Below are 18,236 nucleotides of genomic sequence, written 5' to 3'. Positions count from 1 at the left end.
AAAAATTTGCGAGCAAAATGAGCGGGCAACAGAAAAAAGGCAAACTTGCGAGTGAAGCGAGTGGGCCACAGAATTTAGAAAAAAACGCATCTGGGAGGAAATATGAAACTTTCTGGATGTGGGCCCATGAAATCTGGGCAAGGGGCCAAAAAGGGCCAACTTTTTTATTTAGATTTCTAAAAATTTTTGGGAACAATTTTTTCCCGAAAATTTTAAGTCAAAAATTTTCCAAGTTTTCTTGTAAACTACTTTTGTTCATGTTTCATCATTTTGTTCATGTTTCATCATAATCAGTTAGAGCTGCCGTGCTTTCCCTTCACACTCCACCACGGCACCTCCTTCGAGGCCTCTTGCCAGGTAACACCAGCTCTCAGACATAGGCAAGCTTACCGCGCACGGCGTTTTTTCTTTTTTGTTTCGTCCTTTCCGTGTGTGCCGTTTTGTGCCACCCTCTCTGCTGTTCCTGCGCTTGCGCTCATTCGCTCTTCAATGGGCTGTTCATTTGACAGAGTTACTGGCTGGCACTCCAAACATCTTCTCACTCACAATCACCATCAATCAAATTCAAAATTATGCAATCAATCACTATACATCCACGATCATATGATCAAAACACAAAACTTTGTAATATACTGTTTTTGTTTGAGATTTGAATAACGTTACTGTAATGTTTCAAATTATATTTTAAATGTTCAAAATGTTTCGTGCTACCCTGATCATTATGAGCCAAAAATATTTTTTTCGGTTTTCGAAGTTCGATATAAGATTTTGAACTCGAGGGTCACCCTTTGTAATGCGATCTCAGAAGGCAGGCATCGCCTTCGAAATACGAGCTCGGAAGCAGGAGCTCTGCTTTCAGAAGTACGTATCGAGAATGACTCAGACCGAAAATTTTCTAAGTCAAAAATTTTCAAAGTTTTCTTGGAAACTACTTTTGTTCATGTTTGCTACCCTGATCATTATGAGCCAAAAATATATTTTTCGGTTTTTTGTTTTTGAAGTCCTTACCTACATTCAGAAGGTTGTGGATGTGATACTGATTGGTTTCATATACTAATTATAAAAAACGTTATATTTGGCCCATAGATTTGAAGGAAAATACGCAAATTTGGTCCTCAGATTTAAAGGAAAATGCACAATTTGACGTGGAGAACTGAAAAAATCGCGATTTGTCTAACTGCCACTGGGCCGCACTCAGCCTGTCATTCCACCAAAATCGAATCTCTATTCGGTGATTTATGTTCATATGATTATAAACATAAATATAATAGCCGAGGCCCCCAGGTAAAATTTGTCGTGATGCCAGGATCTGAAAAATCGCGATTTGTCGCGGCAAGCGTGAAAAATCGTGATACTGCACATCAACATGCTGCAATTTCCTTTTGTCCTTACCCTCGAAATTCTGGCTTTGGCGCGAAGCGCCAAAACATTTAGGGTGTGGCGCGAAGCGCCAAAAATATTTAGAATTTGGCCACCCCCCATGAAGAAAATCATTCCTACACCACTGCCCGCAACCAATTAGTCAGTCAACTATAGATAGCAAATGACACGTATGGGGTGCTGGAATTTTGATTTGGGTCGGAGGAAGCTCACAGCAGAAATCTTAACAAAACGAAAAGTTGTATTTTCAAAACTCTGTCCCATTTTCAGATTTGAAAATTTGTGAACCCACAATTGACAGATTGGATGAAATTTTTGCCCACAAACCAATTAGTCAGTTAATTAATGATGATATGAAACCAAATTGAGGTACTAGTAGTCATAATTTCGAAAAGAATTGAAAAATCAGACTGTCCCATACTCTGTCCCATTTTCGGTTTTTGAAGCTGAAATTTCCAGGGCCGAAATTTTACAGTTTTGACCGAAATTCTGACCCGCAACCAATTAGTCAGTCAACTATAGATAGCAAATGACACGTATGGGGTGCTGGAATTTTGATTTGGGTCGGAGGAAGCTCACAGCAGAAATCTTAACAAAACGAAAAGTTGTATTTTCAAAACTCTGTCCCATTTTCAGATTTGAAAATTTGTGAACCCACAATTGACAGATTGGATGAAATTTTTGCCCACAAACCAATTAGTCAGTTAATTAATGATGATATGAAACCAAATTGAGGTACTAGTAGTCATAATTTCGAAAAGAATTGAAAAATCAGACTGTCCCATACTCTGTCCCATTTTCGGTTTTTGAAGCTGAAATTTCCAGGGCCGAAATTTTACAGTTTTGACCGAAATTCTGACCCGCAACCAATTAGTCAGTCAACTATAGATAGCAAATGACACGTATGGGGTGCTGGAATTTTGATTTGGGTCGGAGGAAGCTCACAGCAGAAATCTTAACAAGCCGAAAAGTTGTATTTTCAAAACTCTGTCCCATTTTCAGATTTGAAAATTTGTGAACCCACAATTGACAGATTGGATGAAATTTTTGCCCACAAACCAATTAGTCAGTTAATTAATGATGATATGAAACCAAATTGAGGTACTGGTAGTCATAATTTCGAAAAGAATTGAAAAATCATACTGTCCCATACTCTGTCCCATTTTCGGTTTTTGGAGCTGAAATTTCCAGGGCCGAAATTTTACAGTTTTGACCGAATTTCTGACCCGCAACCAATTAGTCAGTCAACTATAGATAGCAAATGACACATATGGGGTGCTGGAATTTTGATTTGGGTCGGAGGAAGCTCACAGCAGAAATCTTAACAAAACGAAAAGTTGTATTTTCAAAACTCTGTCCCATTTTCAGATTTGAAAATTTGTGAACCCACAATTGACAGATTGGATGAAATTTTTGCCCACAAACCAATTAGTCAGTTAATTAATGATGATATGAAACCAAATTGAGGTACTGGTAGTCATAATTTCGAAAAGAATTGAAAAATCATACTGTCCCATACTCTGTCCCATTTTCGGTTTTTGAAGCTGAAATTTCCAGGGCCGAAATTTTACATTTTTGACCGAATTTCTGACCTGCAACTAATTAGTCAGTCAACTATAGATAGCAAATGACACGTATGGGGTGCTGGAATTTTGATTTGGGTCGGAGGAAGCTCACAGCAGAAATCTTAACAAAACGAAAAGTTGTATTTTCAAAACTCTGTCCCATTTTCAGATTTGAAAATTTGTGAACCCACAATTGACAGATTGGATGAAATTCTTGCCCACAAACCAATTAGTCAGTTAATTAATGATGATATGAAACCAAATTGAGGTACTGGTAGTCATAATTTCGAAAATAATTGAAAAATCAGACTGTCCCATACTCTGTCCCATTTTCGGTTTTTGAAGCTGAAATTTCCAGGGCCGAAATTGTACAGTTTTGACCGAAATTCTGACCCGCAACCAATTAGTCAGTCAACTATAGATAGCAAATGACACGTATGGGGTGCTGGAATTTTGATTTGGGTCGGAGGAAGCTCACAGCAGAAATCTTAACAAAACGAAAAGTTGTATTTTCAAAACTCTGTCCTATTTTCAGATTTGAAAATTTGTGAACCCACAATTGACAGATTGGATGAAATTTTTGCCCACAAACCAATTAGTCAGTTAATTAATGATGATATGAAACCAAATTGAGGTACTGGTAGTCATAATTTCGAAAATAATTGAAAAATCATACTGTCCCATACTCTGTCCCATACTCTGTCCCATTCGAGGCGCCCAACAGGCAACCTTTCGCCACTGCTTTTGTACCGTTTTAACTGCAACAGTGTTTTCGAATGAGCAGGAATATACATTTGTATTTCAGCTGTGATAGTGAAATTCCGGCCGTAGGCCTGGGTTACATTAGTTTATACTATAATTTATAAAAGTTTCAAATCAAAAACTTCTAAATTATGGTATCCACGTAATATGAGAATGGTATGCGTTAATATTTTTGGAAATTCAAGCATCTGAATGTTTTGAAAGCAGTCCCTTCAGATGATTTAAAAAATTTAAGCAGACAGATATATAATATGCTCTGGATGAAATAAAATAAGAAAATGAATAAAGAACACAATGGGGACTGGTTTTCAATGAAGAGAATAGAATTGATTTTAATCTTGGTATCTAAACATGAATAATTTGTTGATTAGGAAAGTAAGTACTGCATACAATCAACAATAATTATTATATATCATGTAGGACTAAGATAACACAGAGCTCAGCCCAATTGAACCCAAACTGAAGCACGACCAATAACCATATCTTTGCAACGTAGAACTAAATTTAGAGCTCTTTAAAATAGTGGAATAATTGTTCATTATATAAACACCCGCAAGAGAAGGGGGATCGGGTTTAGAATGGCCAAAATCTGGCTCACCAAATATGTGAGCGATCCCTATTCCCTAAGGTATTTTGATATTACACATGTCTTTGCAAAATAGATAATTACTAATAATGCTACCTTTGGTCCATAGGTCAGCCCATATGTAAGCCAATCAGTACATTGTTATTTTTCTTGCAGTATATCCTGTTTAAATCTGACAAGTCAATAAGCATAATTCAGGGATGATTCTAAAATATGAACAATGGCTTGATGGAGTAAGGATGAATCATTCCGTATGAAAGATTACTGGACAGCTAAAAAACACATTCAGTGCGGGTTGTGGAGCTGGGGAGTGAGGCAAATAATTGCATTTACTTCACTGTCAGTGGACTGAAGGATAAAGTAAGTCAATTATCTTGAATATTATGCATATATAATCAGTATCACCTTGCACTAGCTTTTTCTTGTTTTTGCTCCATATGAGCACACAAAACATCATAGTTTTCACAATATGTTGGTTTGATTTCATTTTAAGCTATTGAAGTGTTGGAGTGAGTTCATGCTAAACATGAACCATATTGCGTGCAGTGCCCTGAACAGAGGGATTATTATTCACTATTATTTTATATGTTTTAATTGGTCATTAGAACCGCCTGGCACCGTCCAGTTTTCAATCTTTAAAATGATCGTTGATATTTCATGACATCACATCCAGTTAGCTGTGTCTAAAAATAGGTTAGGGGTGGCTAATCAAGTTAATGATTATTGTATTAGTATTATTAAACACTCACCGGTATGGGTTTTTACAGTGTTCGTTAGTGATAGTGGGTTGTCATGACTACCCGGCAGGCATCTTGGCCGACTTTGGCGAGGGTCATCAAAAAGCAAGAATATGCCATCGAGGTACTGTTATGTTATTCATTGTTTTAATTATCATTTTATACTCGAATCTACTGCTTGATTAATTGTTTTAATTAAATTGCAGCGTTAATAGATTTTTCACATGCTAATAAATTCCTGCTTTTTCTTTATTTTCAATCGACAGTTACAACTGGCAACAGAGAAAGATCATTATCTGCCTGGCGAACAACTCACTGGTAAAATATACTTGGTAGCCAAGGAGTCGATAAGAGTTTCTAAACTTGTGGCCGTAGTTGAGGGTTACAATAAAGTGGGCTGGGAAGAGGGCCGCAAAACGTAAGTTTACTTATTTTAGTTAAATATTAGTTGTTTCACCCAGTTGTAAATTATATAGAGCTTGATCCCGCTAGCTAACAAGAATTCACCTTGATTTAAGTGTGACTTTCCGGCAGGGCTAACTATTCAGAAGAAGTTAAACTGTTCGAGGAGCGTATCCTGGTTCGTGCTTTTAACAAACCCATACCCGTGGGGAGGTATTTCTTCAAGTTTAGTTATGTGGTGCCGGAGTTTCTACCGTCCTCTTTTAGTTTGGAATCTTGTAAAAGAACTCTCCAATGGGAAGATATAAAGATGCACGAAGCCTCGGTTAGTCTAATTTTCTATGATGCTTATTATAAAATTTTATTGAATAGTGTTTGGCCATTTAAATTACGTTTGTCCTGAAAAAATGAGAGTTCTAGCTTCTCAGATGACTTAAGGATCGTGTGATAGGCTCATGCTTAGAGCATGAGAAACTATAGTGATGTTACTGTGTTAGGTTATGTGATTGTGTAATGTAGCTGATAGTCATCACTTGTTTTAATTAAATAAACATGAATCAATCTCTCATTGGTTGTCTTCCAAAGGTACAATACTCAATAAAAGCAGTGCTGGAAAAGGACGATGTATCAATAGGACAGGAAGCAGTACAGCCGTTTCTCATTCATTCCACTCCAGAACAAACGGAAACACAACGCAAGCAAGACATTACCGAACAGATAAAAACATTCGGGTGTTTTCCCAGAGGCTATATTACTGTTAGTGTGCGAATAGATAAGGATTGCTACAGACACGACGACGTTTTAGGATTAACGTTAGAGGTCAGTTAAACAAACACAGTTTAGTTTCCCAATGTATATAATACCCGCTCAGCTTAAATGCAAAGCTCCTAACTTGTAATGAGTTTGTAGAGCACTCTGGTACCTATGTAATTCCCTCATTATTAAGGCCTTGGTGGCCCAGTGGCGCGGCGTTGGGCCAGTAATCGCAAGGTTGCTGGATCAATACCCGCCATCGGCAAAACCAACCTTGATGATTTGAGCCATACTGATGAGTCCTAATAGGACGAAACACTGTGTCTATGGATGGGTAATATATTATATATGTATATTGATTAAATACAAGCACGTTAGCTGCTAGCATACTTGTATCATTTAATTTTAAATCAAGTTTATTCGGATAAATATTTATTGATTGTGTATTGAATTGGTGATAAATAATAAAATTGTCTTTTCTCAACAACAACATGTTATCTGTTCTTGTGGAACATCGATCGGTTATTAATTTGGACTGGTACGTTATATTATGTAGTTCAATCGGCAAAAGTACATTTCAGTTTTTACACTCTTTGCATCGTGACCATATCCGGTATTATACCTCAAAGTGAGTCAAAGTAATTTAAGTGACCGTTTCTTTCAGATCACCAACATGACCGCTTTGGTATGTAAGAACATTATTGCTGTGCTGTTCCGTAAGCTGAAGGTTTTAGCAAACAGATCTCAAAGGAATATACGCACCAAGGTAGGAAACATACAAGTAACCATGGTAACTAGTTAGTTAGTAGAATTGGGAATCACGTGTCACTATTATACTCTAATGAATTTTAATACTTTCAACACTACTATATATATAACAAATAATTTGAGATCATGAATACGATGTAGTTACATTGAAACGTCGAGTAAACTTCTTTCCCTAATAAGAGCATTTTTACTTGTCGCAACAACCGGGATAAAGATAATTTTACACGGAATACACTCTATACTAAGATATTATCTAATCTAGTTAAAGTTCACTTTGATGACTATCCTACTGCAGTATGAAACATGAATTTTTATTTGGCTTAATTGGCTTTTTTTTTAATCATGAAAAAATTATACAAAATTGAAAATTATAGCATACATTTTCTGAAAGGTATTGGTAACTTTAACTGGCTATCCCGTGAATGGAATAGAAGCTTGTATAAAACAAAATTTTTACATTTTGAATAGAAATACATTTTTTCCCAAAGATTTAATTTGAATAATTGTAAATTTCGTTAATTCACCCTGATTTTTAATCAAATTTTCAAGTATTAATTATATTTTAAAGACAAATCAGTAATATTTATGACTAATTATGAGTCTCGGGTAGTCCATTTGCTCCGATCGTTAATAAATTCCTTCAACTTCAAATGAGCTGTCTAAGCTAAAAAGGTTTGAGCCATCGTTGGTATTGATCCAAAGACTGTATCCGGCATGTCGAAGGAAGTAACCTGGATAGTTGACGGAGTTGAAAGTGATTCCTTTTCCGGCAAGCCCTCCTTCTATGGCGAAAGACGAATCTTTTTGGTAGAGATCCGTGTTAGAGTATGGGTCAACCCAGACTTGGTAATTTCTGTGTCGGAGAAGTCCCCCAGATTGAGACTCGAAACTGTAACCTTTTCCTGCTAGACCATTTCTCACAATCCATTCTTTGTCCGCTGCAGAACTTGAGATCGCAACTCTTCCGTTGGATAGACGACTAATAAAGTGGTCGGGGTAGTTAACCGATCTTTTGTTTGTTTTGAAACCCCACGGTGGAGGTTGGCGTGTGCCGCAATTTATTAATCAATGGTTATTACATAAATGAAATTATAGAAGTCACAATAAAATATAATAATGTTAAATAAAATATATTAAAATAAATGCCCTACTAAAAGTACTATATAACTAACGGTCTGCAAAACTGGTTGAAGTCGCAATTTGTAAACATGCTAATTACTATTACTAGTAATAATAGATAAAAAGTTTTGCGCGGCAGATGTAAATTCGGCAATATAAATGGCAGTGAAATTAAAATGATATGTTGTTGATAAAAGATCATAGTCATTTGTCGCGAGTGATCTTTCTTTACGCGTTGTCGCTTACTTATAACTCGGTGCTGTAGTCTATTTGCAAGCGCCCTTCTCTTTGAGACTTTCTTAGCCCAGGTATACTATAAAGTAAGAAATTTGGCCAATTTTCATCGTCTCCTGAGCTTTGCAGCTTGAGGAGTTCGCGCTTAGCTGAATTTTTAAAGATTTCAATTGAAAAGGTAGAACTTGGAATAGTTATATCCTTACTTAGTTTTGTAATAGAGAGCATGGGTCCTTTGAAGAAAAGAGTATTTCTAAATGTTGGGCTGTTGTAAGTTGTGAACCAAGAAAGGTTATGTTCGTATGTGGAATTATAGGTGGGAATATCGTGAGGGAAAAGTTCTTTGATGGATTTAGGGAGAAGGCTTGGCATGTTCCTTACTTTGTGTAGTAGAATAAGAGCGTTTTTTACAATGACGCTATGGACTGTTAGGATATTATGCAATCTAAACGCACTTTTTGTGTGCTCCGGGGGATTGCCGTCTTTATATCTATAATTTACATATCCTGACATAACAGCTCTAATTCCCTGCTTTTGCTTGGTGAACAGAGAATCAATGTGACATTTTGAGGCAAATCCCCACACTAAAGAACAGAAATTTAGATGGGATTGGATAAGGCTTTGGAAAATGTTTAGGCGGGCTTTGATAGGTAGAAGGTGCTTTAGCTTATACATAACTCCGAGGTAGCGACCCATCTTTATTCTAACTGCCGTAATGTGTTTTTTCCAAGTGAGCTTTTCGTCTAGGATCACTCCTAAAAATCTTGCTTCAGTCTTACGTTCGATTACAGTGTTGTCAATGGACAAATTAAAGCCGCTGAAGTCGAATCTTTTTCTAGTGAAAATCATGTAACACGTCTTTTTTACATTTAAAGATAGCCCATTAGCACCTACCCAATCTACAAGACGTGAAATTAGCTGATTAGCTTTTAATTGTATTTCTTCTAGGGTGGTTCCACTAATTAATATGTTTGCGTCGTCGGCATAAAGGATAAACTTTGCAAAATCACTAATTCCAGGTAGGTCGTTTATATAAATTACAAATAAGAGAGGTCCTAGAATGCTACCCTGAGGAACGCCGTAAACTATGGGCATGCTAGAAGAGCAAGTTCCGTTTAAAGTTACGTATTGAGATCGATTACAAAGGTAAGATCTAAACCATTCGTGCGCGACTCCCCTGATCCCATAATGGTCAAGCTTCTTAAGCAAGGTCTCATGATCAAGCACGTCAAAGGCTTTACTGTAATCGAGCAGGAGCAGTAGGGAAATTTGTTTCTTATTCAGAGAGTGTAGTATAGAATTTTGGGCATTGAGCAGTGCATGTTCGCACGATCTTCCTGGCCGAAATCCGTATTGATTTTCGAAAAGAGAATCGTTCTTATCTAAAAATTCTAAAACACGAGCATGCATAAGTTTCTCATAAATTTTCGAGAATGATCCCAAAAGAGAGATCGGCCTATAATTAGCTACTTCCAATTTTGAACCACCTTTGTGGATAGGAACGACTTTCGCAGTTTTTAGAGCATTTGGGAAGGTACCACTGGAGAACGAACAGTTAATGACATTAGCTAGTGCCCTGGTAAAGTTTTCGCAGCTGTTTGCAATTTTCAGTGGCTCAATTTTACAATCGAGTGTGGACTTGTTCTTAAGCCCTGATATTATCTTTTGGACTTCACCGTGTGATGTAGGCTTAAGAAACATCGAGTTACTACACGAAGCCTTAAGAAAATGCTTGAAACCACCTGGGTCAAAGGTTCGACGGGCAGCGATTTGCCTCTTGATACTGGCTGCAATACCGGAGAAGTAGCCGTTAAATTTCTCAGCGACTGCCAGATCGGAGCTTATAATCGTGCCATCGTCGTCCTTCAGACGGGTGTGTCCGAACTTTTTTCTGTTACGGTTCAGGAGGCCATTGATAATTTTCCATCGACTTTTAGAGCAGTTTTGGTATTTGTCAAACATTTTTTTATAGTACTTTTCTTTGGCTAGATTCACATGTTTGTGACAAAACTTTTTCATTTTATCATACGCGTCGCAGTCTTTTTGTGATGGATTTATAGTTTTGTCAAAAAAAAGTAACTTCTTGCGGTTGCATGCCGCCTCAAGCCAGGGTAAGATCCAAGGCTTTGGGTCAGCTCTTTCGAATTTTCTTCTCGAACTGTCGCGCTTCAGGGGGTATGCAGTATTGTAGTGTTTCATGTACGTTTGATAGATGGAATTGTATTGTTCATCAGCGCACGTTGAGGAGGTAGCATCATCCCAGGTCTCACTTACAATAAGCTCTTTGAATTTAGCATGATTAGCTTCGTTAAATACACGGGCCTCTAATTTCAAGCTAGTGTTGTTGTTCTTTACACGTTGACTACGGAATCGCTCGTTCAAACTAGGTGTGGCTCCTAAACTAATGGTCGTGCTAACCGCGAGATGATCTGACATATCCAACGTCACGACATTACAACTAATAACGTTGGTCACGTGATTAGTATACACGTGATCAATAAGCGTTGCACTGTGGTCAGTTACCCTGGTAGGCTTGGAGACAGTCTGGGCAAACCCATATTTTTCTAGTAAGCTTATAAGATCCTGGCTGTAAGCGTCGGTATCGTATTTTACAAGATCAATATTTGCATCACCCAGGAAGACTATCTGCTTTCTGGAGTGTCTATCAAGACCCCTGAGCACGTTTTCAAACTTTTCAAGGAATTTTTTAGGGCTTGTGGATGGCGAGCGGTAGAAATTTACGATGATTTTTGTCTTATTTCCGTTTTTAAAATTGTTGATTTTAAGCAATTGAAATTCTCCGCAAGTAACTTCTTCTGGACTCAGATTGAGTTCGAGTTCCTGTATTTTATCGTAATCACAAACGCGTTTGTTAACATAGAGCGCAAGACCACCTCCTCTTAACTTTACTTTTTGTCCAACTTGCAATGCCTCCCCTTGTAGGAGCACTGCTATTAACAGTAGAAATCCTTTCATCCTGGTAGGATTATCATCACATTTAGGCATTAAAAGCAACATTAAAAGCATCATTAAAAGCAACATTAAAAGCAACATTAAAAACAAAATTAAAAGCAACATTAAAAGCAACATTAAAAGCAACATTAAAAGCAACATTAAAAGCAATATTAAAAGCACTATTAAAAGCAACATTAACAGCAACATTAAAAGCGCCATTAAAAGCAACATTAAAAACAACATTATTAGCCACACATAAATTGGTAACGAGGTTTTGTTCAATATTCTTTAGATTTAATCAAAAAATGCGGCACCATTCGAGAAAATGTGCAGTTCATACCGTTGTCTATTAACCAATAACCGTTTAAATCTGCTTCATAATAAAACGCCAGATATCTAATCATGTCTATTATCCATATTATGCAACTGAATTAATTATGATTTAATTATAAATAGAATATCATGGCTTGACAGTCTGAAAAGTGAAACAGTTGTTACCAGTTAAAGATATGGGTGAAACAAAGTGAGAAGGATAGAAAATAGGCAATAGCAAATGATTCACTGTAATAGTGTAATGCGATAATGATGTTGCCAACAATCCCTAATTATACTACTCGGTTCATATTTTACAAAGCACATTATGTTATGTCTAACTTATTTAACACATTATCTCTAACTTATTTAAGCTAAGAATGAAACGAAACACAGTATTTATTAAGACATACAATCCACTCAACAAAATGGAACGTATTAAAACATGACGTTTGGTTGATTTCCTTGTAATAATAGCTGTGACCAATTTCAAATACCGAGTAAGATTCTAAAGAAATTACCACAAGGAAGTAAGCTCTTTTTTTTCAGGAGTATATGTTGGAGTTTGAGGATGTTCCTTCGGGCGAGAAAGCAGTTTTTAAGCGAGATTTAGACTTATCAGAGTCCGACGTGCTTCCCACAACCAACTCTAGAAACATCAAATGTAACTACGTCTTGGCAGTACGATGTGAAGTCCCTTTCGCGACTAGTATTGACGCAACGTAAGTCACTGGAGCTATGTCAAATCATTATTCAAGTTAGAGTAGTTATTTAGGAACATTTTTTTTGTTTATCATGTGAAGTGAGCGGTAATATTAGCCTGCGAATTACGAAAAAACTGTACTAGTTTTAACTTTTAAATTTAAAACTATTACAGCAGTCAGAACGTACAATAAGAATAAAAATAAATTTGCCGAATTCCATCACCCCGTAAATTGAGAATTGAGATACCTCTTTCCCAACAGAACGATGGTGCACTTAATTAAAATCATAACTGATAACAGATTGTGGCAGGGGTGTAGGAATGATTTTCTTCATGCCAAAATCTTAGAGTTTTTCTAATTTAGCTCGCGCTTTGGCCACAGCCTAAATTTCAAAAACAGCAAAACGTGTAAAAGGCCTAGCTGAGCAATTTGGCAATAGAGATCATATTCAAACACAGTTTCAAGAACGATTAAAATAATACGATTTTAAATGCATATTAGGGCCTGCAAGCAGCTCTTACGAAATAAGTGTAGTTCGAAAAAGGGATGCGTATTGCATTCTCTCGAAAAGAATTTCAGGAAATTTGCTTCCAGAATTGAAATCTAGCAATGTGAAATGATAAATCCAGAAAGATTTTGTTGTGCCAATTTAATTAAGGGTCAAAGGAAAAATCCTGCAAATTTTGAAAAATATTCGTACAGTAATAGGTCTCACTCTCAAAGAGGGTACAACATGCAAGGAGGAAGAAACTGTAACAATTCTTGGAAAATTTGTTTTAAGGAATCAATTCTAGCAATGAGGTAATTATAATGTAAATTTGGACTACAAGGGGCAAACTGTGCCCTGCTAATTTACTCCCACGGCATAAAAGAGTAATCAGTAATGTTATCTGAATTTTATAATTGCTAGGCTTCTGAACTTCTTATGAATCCTGACATGTAATATGTTTTGTTTTAAAGACCTTTAATTCACACACCAAAACTTTTTATCAAATTACAAATGTCCTAATATATACGTCTCTTATTAAGTTAAAAAGTCAGGGGTGCAGCCGTTGTACTTCAATTAAAATAATTAATCACGCCGGATCACGATGTTATTTTATCAAAATAAGCTACCCGTTTAATATCAGAATATATAATGTAATATAAATTAACAGATTTCTGGTTCATTGAAAGATTCTGGTATTGAAAATACTGAACACGGCATAGAAGAGTAACCAGCAATGTTATCTGAATTTTATGATCGCTAGGTTCCTGAACTTCTGATGAATCCTGAAATATGGGGCATCCTTAAATGCCCCATAAATTTTCTTGAAATAGTGGCCATCCAACACGAGGGCGAAGGACACGGTACGAGGGCGAATTCAAATTCACCCTCATGTCTAACCTTTTAGGAAACTTCTGCCCTTGGGTCCTTCGCCCTCGTGACTTCCGCCATAGTGTCCTATACTACAATAAAAACGTTGCCTGGCTCACTGCCAGAGAGTTGAGATTGGATGGAGTCGTAAGACTAATTGTGATCGTTCCTGGATGAGCTAAATGTAGGCCATTTTAGCTCTTCACTGGACAGTGGACACTACCCCTCATACCAATTCCGCTCACATCTAAATCAACCAAGGACTAAATTAATAGGCTAATGGTTAATGTTAAATAACTATATTTCAAGTTTATAGTGATGGACAACCTAAGTTGCTAAATCTGAGATGGGGTCGGGTTTTGGCTAAGCTATTTGTTTATATTCATAATGTATAATTATAAAACCTATTTTAGGTTGCCAGTGACGATGATATTGGAACCTGATGCGAACTACCATAAAACGTTACCGCCTGATCAGCTGTACAGACCTTGGAAAAACTGAGGCAAAAAGGTGAGAGTCACTGACATCCACTCTGTTAGACTGCCAGAAAGCAAGGCGAGGGATCACTTTTAATTCAAAATTTGCGAACTTATTTTAAGACGGTGTGAAAATCTTGATTCTGTGAATAACTTCATCCTGTCATCATCCTGGCACTTAGTCGTGCTGTGGACACTTCTCATCATTAATGCACTCACGAGTGTTTGACATTTAACAAAACTGTAATTTATGAATATAATTTAAATCAAGTAACGTAACAATTTTATTGCTGTTTTCAAACTAATTAATCATGGTTGCTATGCCAATTTAAGATTAAAATGTTGCCTTGCAATATACAATGTATAATACATTTTATCTCATAACGTTGTTTTACTCTTTTTCATCTAAATAGAACATTAGGTAGTAACAAGTAATTATAGAGAAAGCAATCGCTTAAAAAGTAAGATTCCAACTACTTCTCATTCTGGTGTTTATGAAGAGTACTAAAAGTTTGAAAGAAACGAAAACTTTCTTTTGAACATTGTTTACCCGTTAACCCACCCTTTCTTTCTAGGTACACGCCATGATTCCACCCCAAATGTTAAGGAGCTTGATCTCCTCTGACGAGGATTACACCGTCTACCTCCCCATAATATACTTCTTCTTCTTCTCTATTTGTTTCCTCTTGTTTCGTCTCTCACAGAGGTTTCACATTGCTGACGACTCCCCGTCCAATACCAGACTTAATCTAGATGAGCGACCCAGTGCTTCCTTTTCACCTGTATCCATACCTTTTAAAGTATCAGTCAGTTGTGGCTACGACAGCCTGGTTGAGGGAATTGCGCTGGAGTTTGAGTGTTTTGAAAGGTGTTCTGTTCAATATTTCTGGGGAGTGGGGACTAATTTACTGGCACATCTGACTCTAGGAACTAACGGTGTGACGTCACAGCGTCACGGTGTGACGTCACAGCGTCACGGTGTGACGTCACAGCGTCACGTGTCCTCTAGTTATCAAATTGTATCTCAGTTATCATCTAATTCTATATCAGCTGATGAACCTTTGTCGTTCAGTCCAGGTAAACACCAGTTAAAAGTGTCCCCAAATATGGAGCTAAAAATGGGCTCTCCTCCACGTAAAACCGTACCGCTGGTTGTTCTCTGCACCGTGAGTTGTCATCCCACACCTAGCAACTCTAACTCTAACTCTAACTCTAACTCTAACTCTAACTCTAACTCTAACTCTAACTCTAACTCTACCCTAACTCTAACTCCAACTCTAACTCTACCTCTAAGATCGTGAATCTTCTGACAGTGTTCCACATTAAAGACGAACGCTGCACGGAAACAAGCAGGAAACTAAACGAGCTGATAAGTTTGAGAAATGGAGAGTGGTTACCATTGTACCGGTATTACCATGGAGACGAGACTAGCCAGTGTGGTTACCATGGAGACGAGACTAGCCAGTGTGGTTACCATGGAGACGAGACTAGCCAGTGTGTGGTTTGTCAGGAGAAACAGGTGTCCATGATACTGTTGCCATGTCGGCATGCATGTCTCTGTGACACGTGTAGTTCTAATATATTTGATAAATGTCCCATGTGTAGATCGTTTGTGACCTCTGTAGCCGTCATCCAGTAGTTTTAATGATTTTATTGTACCCTTTGGTTATTAAATGGGTTTTCTCGTTAGAATTGCACTTTTTTATTAGTTTTTTTGATTTTTGGTTTGCTAATTCAGTGTGTAGATATCTTTAAATGATTCATGTATGTAATTGAAGTGACTTACAAAAGCTATTTATAACCAATAAGTGATTAAGTATATTAATTCAAATATATTATATTTGACTTATACCAAAATAAAATGTTAAGCTTATTCGTTTATTTGCTACAAGGACAAATAAACGCGTCGCGACAAGCCAAAGTAGGCAAAATCGCGGCAAAAATCTCGAAAGCCGCGGCATATTCGCGGCGAAAATTTTTTAAATCGCGGAGAAATCGCAGATAAAGATAATCTATTTGCAGTGCTAAGTTAGATGTCATGTATTCGTTAACTATTCAACTTGATTGGCTCATGTCCCATGATGATGTAATCTCATATCAATTATCATCCGACACAGATAGGGGTCCATAACAACAAAATATGACATAACTCATGACATGATCTCAAATTTTGCTATCAGATACCCCAGACACTATTAACCTCAAAATATTGATCCTGCCCAAAATGTTGGGTCTGTGAAGGTCCAGCGCATATGTGTGATGCTATTGCACACGCAATTAAGAATCGTGAGTTAAGTTCGTTTCATGTGAAATTTTATAAATTGGTAAAATGGAGTAAAATGGAGTACGCTTGAATTTGTCCTTACTTTTGATTACACATCGTACAGCACTAATTAGTTCATGAACAATTTTATATAATAATTTGCTCCTTATCTTAACCGATTTTCCGGGTAATACCTAATCTTCATTTAAAATTTCAGCACTGTTAAAAATTTACAACTTGGCAGCTTTATCTACAATTTTATTGCAATTTAATATTAAATCTAAGAAAGTTTTATAAATTAAATCTAACCCCACTCTTGACCCTGACCTTTAACTGGTAGTAAATTGAATGCAGAAAAAAGCGATTTATAACCAATAAGTGATTAAGTATATTAATTCAAAAAGATATTTGACTTATACCAAAATAGACAGTTTTTGGGAGTTCCAAATAATTTCTGATTATTCTGATTTCTTGCGACAAATGATACTGCACTGTTAGGATAAACGACGTTTCAAAGTAACAACTTCGTATTCATGCTCAAATTATTTGTTATATAATAGTGTTGAAATTATTATACCAAAATGTTGAGCTAATTCCTTTATTTGCATTTTGCTATGAAATAACAGCCGGCCAGTAACAAAGCATGAAATGGTATGCATCAGAGTGACAAACATGCCCCTCTTTTGGAGGGGCATCAGTATTTCTCCCTCTGAAGCAAGTAAAACTGGTCAAATCAGCTAATTCAAATTCGACCGTTGGCACTATTATTTGAGCTTCATTTAGGGCCCTCTAAATGCTCCTCTTTTAGGTCAAAATGTATGCCCCTCCAAGATATTTTTCTCTGTTTAGCTGTTTGTCAGTATGGTATGCATACTTTCAAACAGCTACTTAACCAACCATTTAGTTTATATTACTCAGCAATATGGAGGAGGTTATAACCAACTTTACTGACTCTGAATCAGATGACGATAATAATGACAACATCAAGAGTTGTTGCCAGGAAACAAATCTTATGATGGACGTGGTCAAACAAGAGGCTATAAAGCAGATGAGTGCCGCTCCGTTTGTCAAAAAGGTTGTGACAAGATCTGATAGATATGACCTCAAAGTAAATCCTGACACACGGAAAATTCTTGCGAAAAAGCTGGAGGATTATTTGGACGATAAGATCGAAATTGTGCAGATCGATGAAGTTGAAGTTCAGAAAAATATTGTGTCTCGTAAAAAGAAATTCAGGCTCATCTCTGACTCCAGTATTAAGTTTAAAGTGAAAACTTTTTGATGCTTATTTTTAGTAAAACAAAATAAACCCCTTTGATAAGTTGAAACTGATAAACTTCGTCCGGTATCCCCCCGGTTTGGGGATATCATGTATTTTAAAAAAAAATTCAGGGGGGAATGTATTTTACTCAACTGCCTTTCACGGTTTAAAAAACTTATAATGAAGATCGTATCAACTTGTTGTTATAACTTATTAAATTTGTATTTTATGGTGGGGTATTGTTTTTTCCCCTCGTTTGATTTTCAAAAATTTTAAGTAAGTCCTTTTGCTTCATTGAGTGCTCCGACTTGATCTGCGGTTTAAGAGGAAATATTTTCTTTTCGTATAAATGTTTACCAATTTAGTTTTTTAAATTTTTAAAAGGTTTAAAAAGTTGTTGTTTTATCTTTGAATCTAAAAAAAATCTCATTTTTTCTCATTAAAAATTAATCAAATGTTTCTAATTATTTGTTAATTCGTTTAAAGTTGGAAAATTATTTAAAGAAACCTCTTTGTCAGGCAATGTCTGATCAACAAATACGACCCTTTGCTGCGCAGCAGTTTTTATATGATCGTGTCCCAACCTGCTGGGGACCAGATGA

At 36.6% G+C, this 18,236-nt stretch overlaps 1 protein-coding gene across 1 annotated transcript in view; it reads left to right on the top strand.

Moving 5' to 3' along the window:
• The window catches only part of LOC134810948 (arrestin domain-containing protein A-like), a gene marked incomplete in the record, with an annotated part of 117,171 nt that extends 102,681 nt beyond the window's left edge, over positions 1-14,490 (top strand). The window contains 8 exon segments of the mRNA XM_063817646.1: positions 4,494-4,653; positions 5,061-5,154; positions 5,297-5,448; positions 5,565-5,757; positions 6,018-6,251; positions 6,850-6,951; positions 12,123-12,295; positions 14,048-14,490. Coding sequence (XP_063673716.1) covers positions 5,086-5,154; positions 5,297-5,448; positions 5,565-5,757; positions 6,018-6,251; positions 6,850-6,951; positions 12,123-12,295; positions 14,048-14,135 — 1,011 coding nt within the window.
• Between the last annotated feature and the right edge of the window lie 3,746 nt (positions 14,491-18,236).

Source organism: Bolinopsis microptera, chromosome 1, assembly GCF_026151205.1.
Source record: "Bolinopsis microptera isolate Bmic1 chromosome 1, MBARI_Bmic_1.0, whole genome shotgun sequence".
NCBI lineage: Eukaryota > Metazoa > Ctenophora > Tentaculata > Lobata > Bolinopsidae > Bolinopsis > Bolinopsis microptera.
This window is presented reverse-complemented; position numbering and strand designations above follow the sequence as displayed.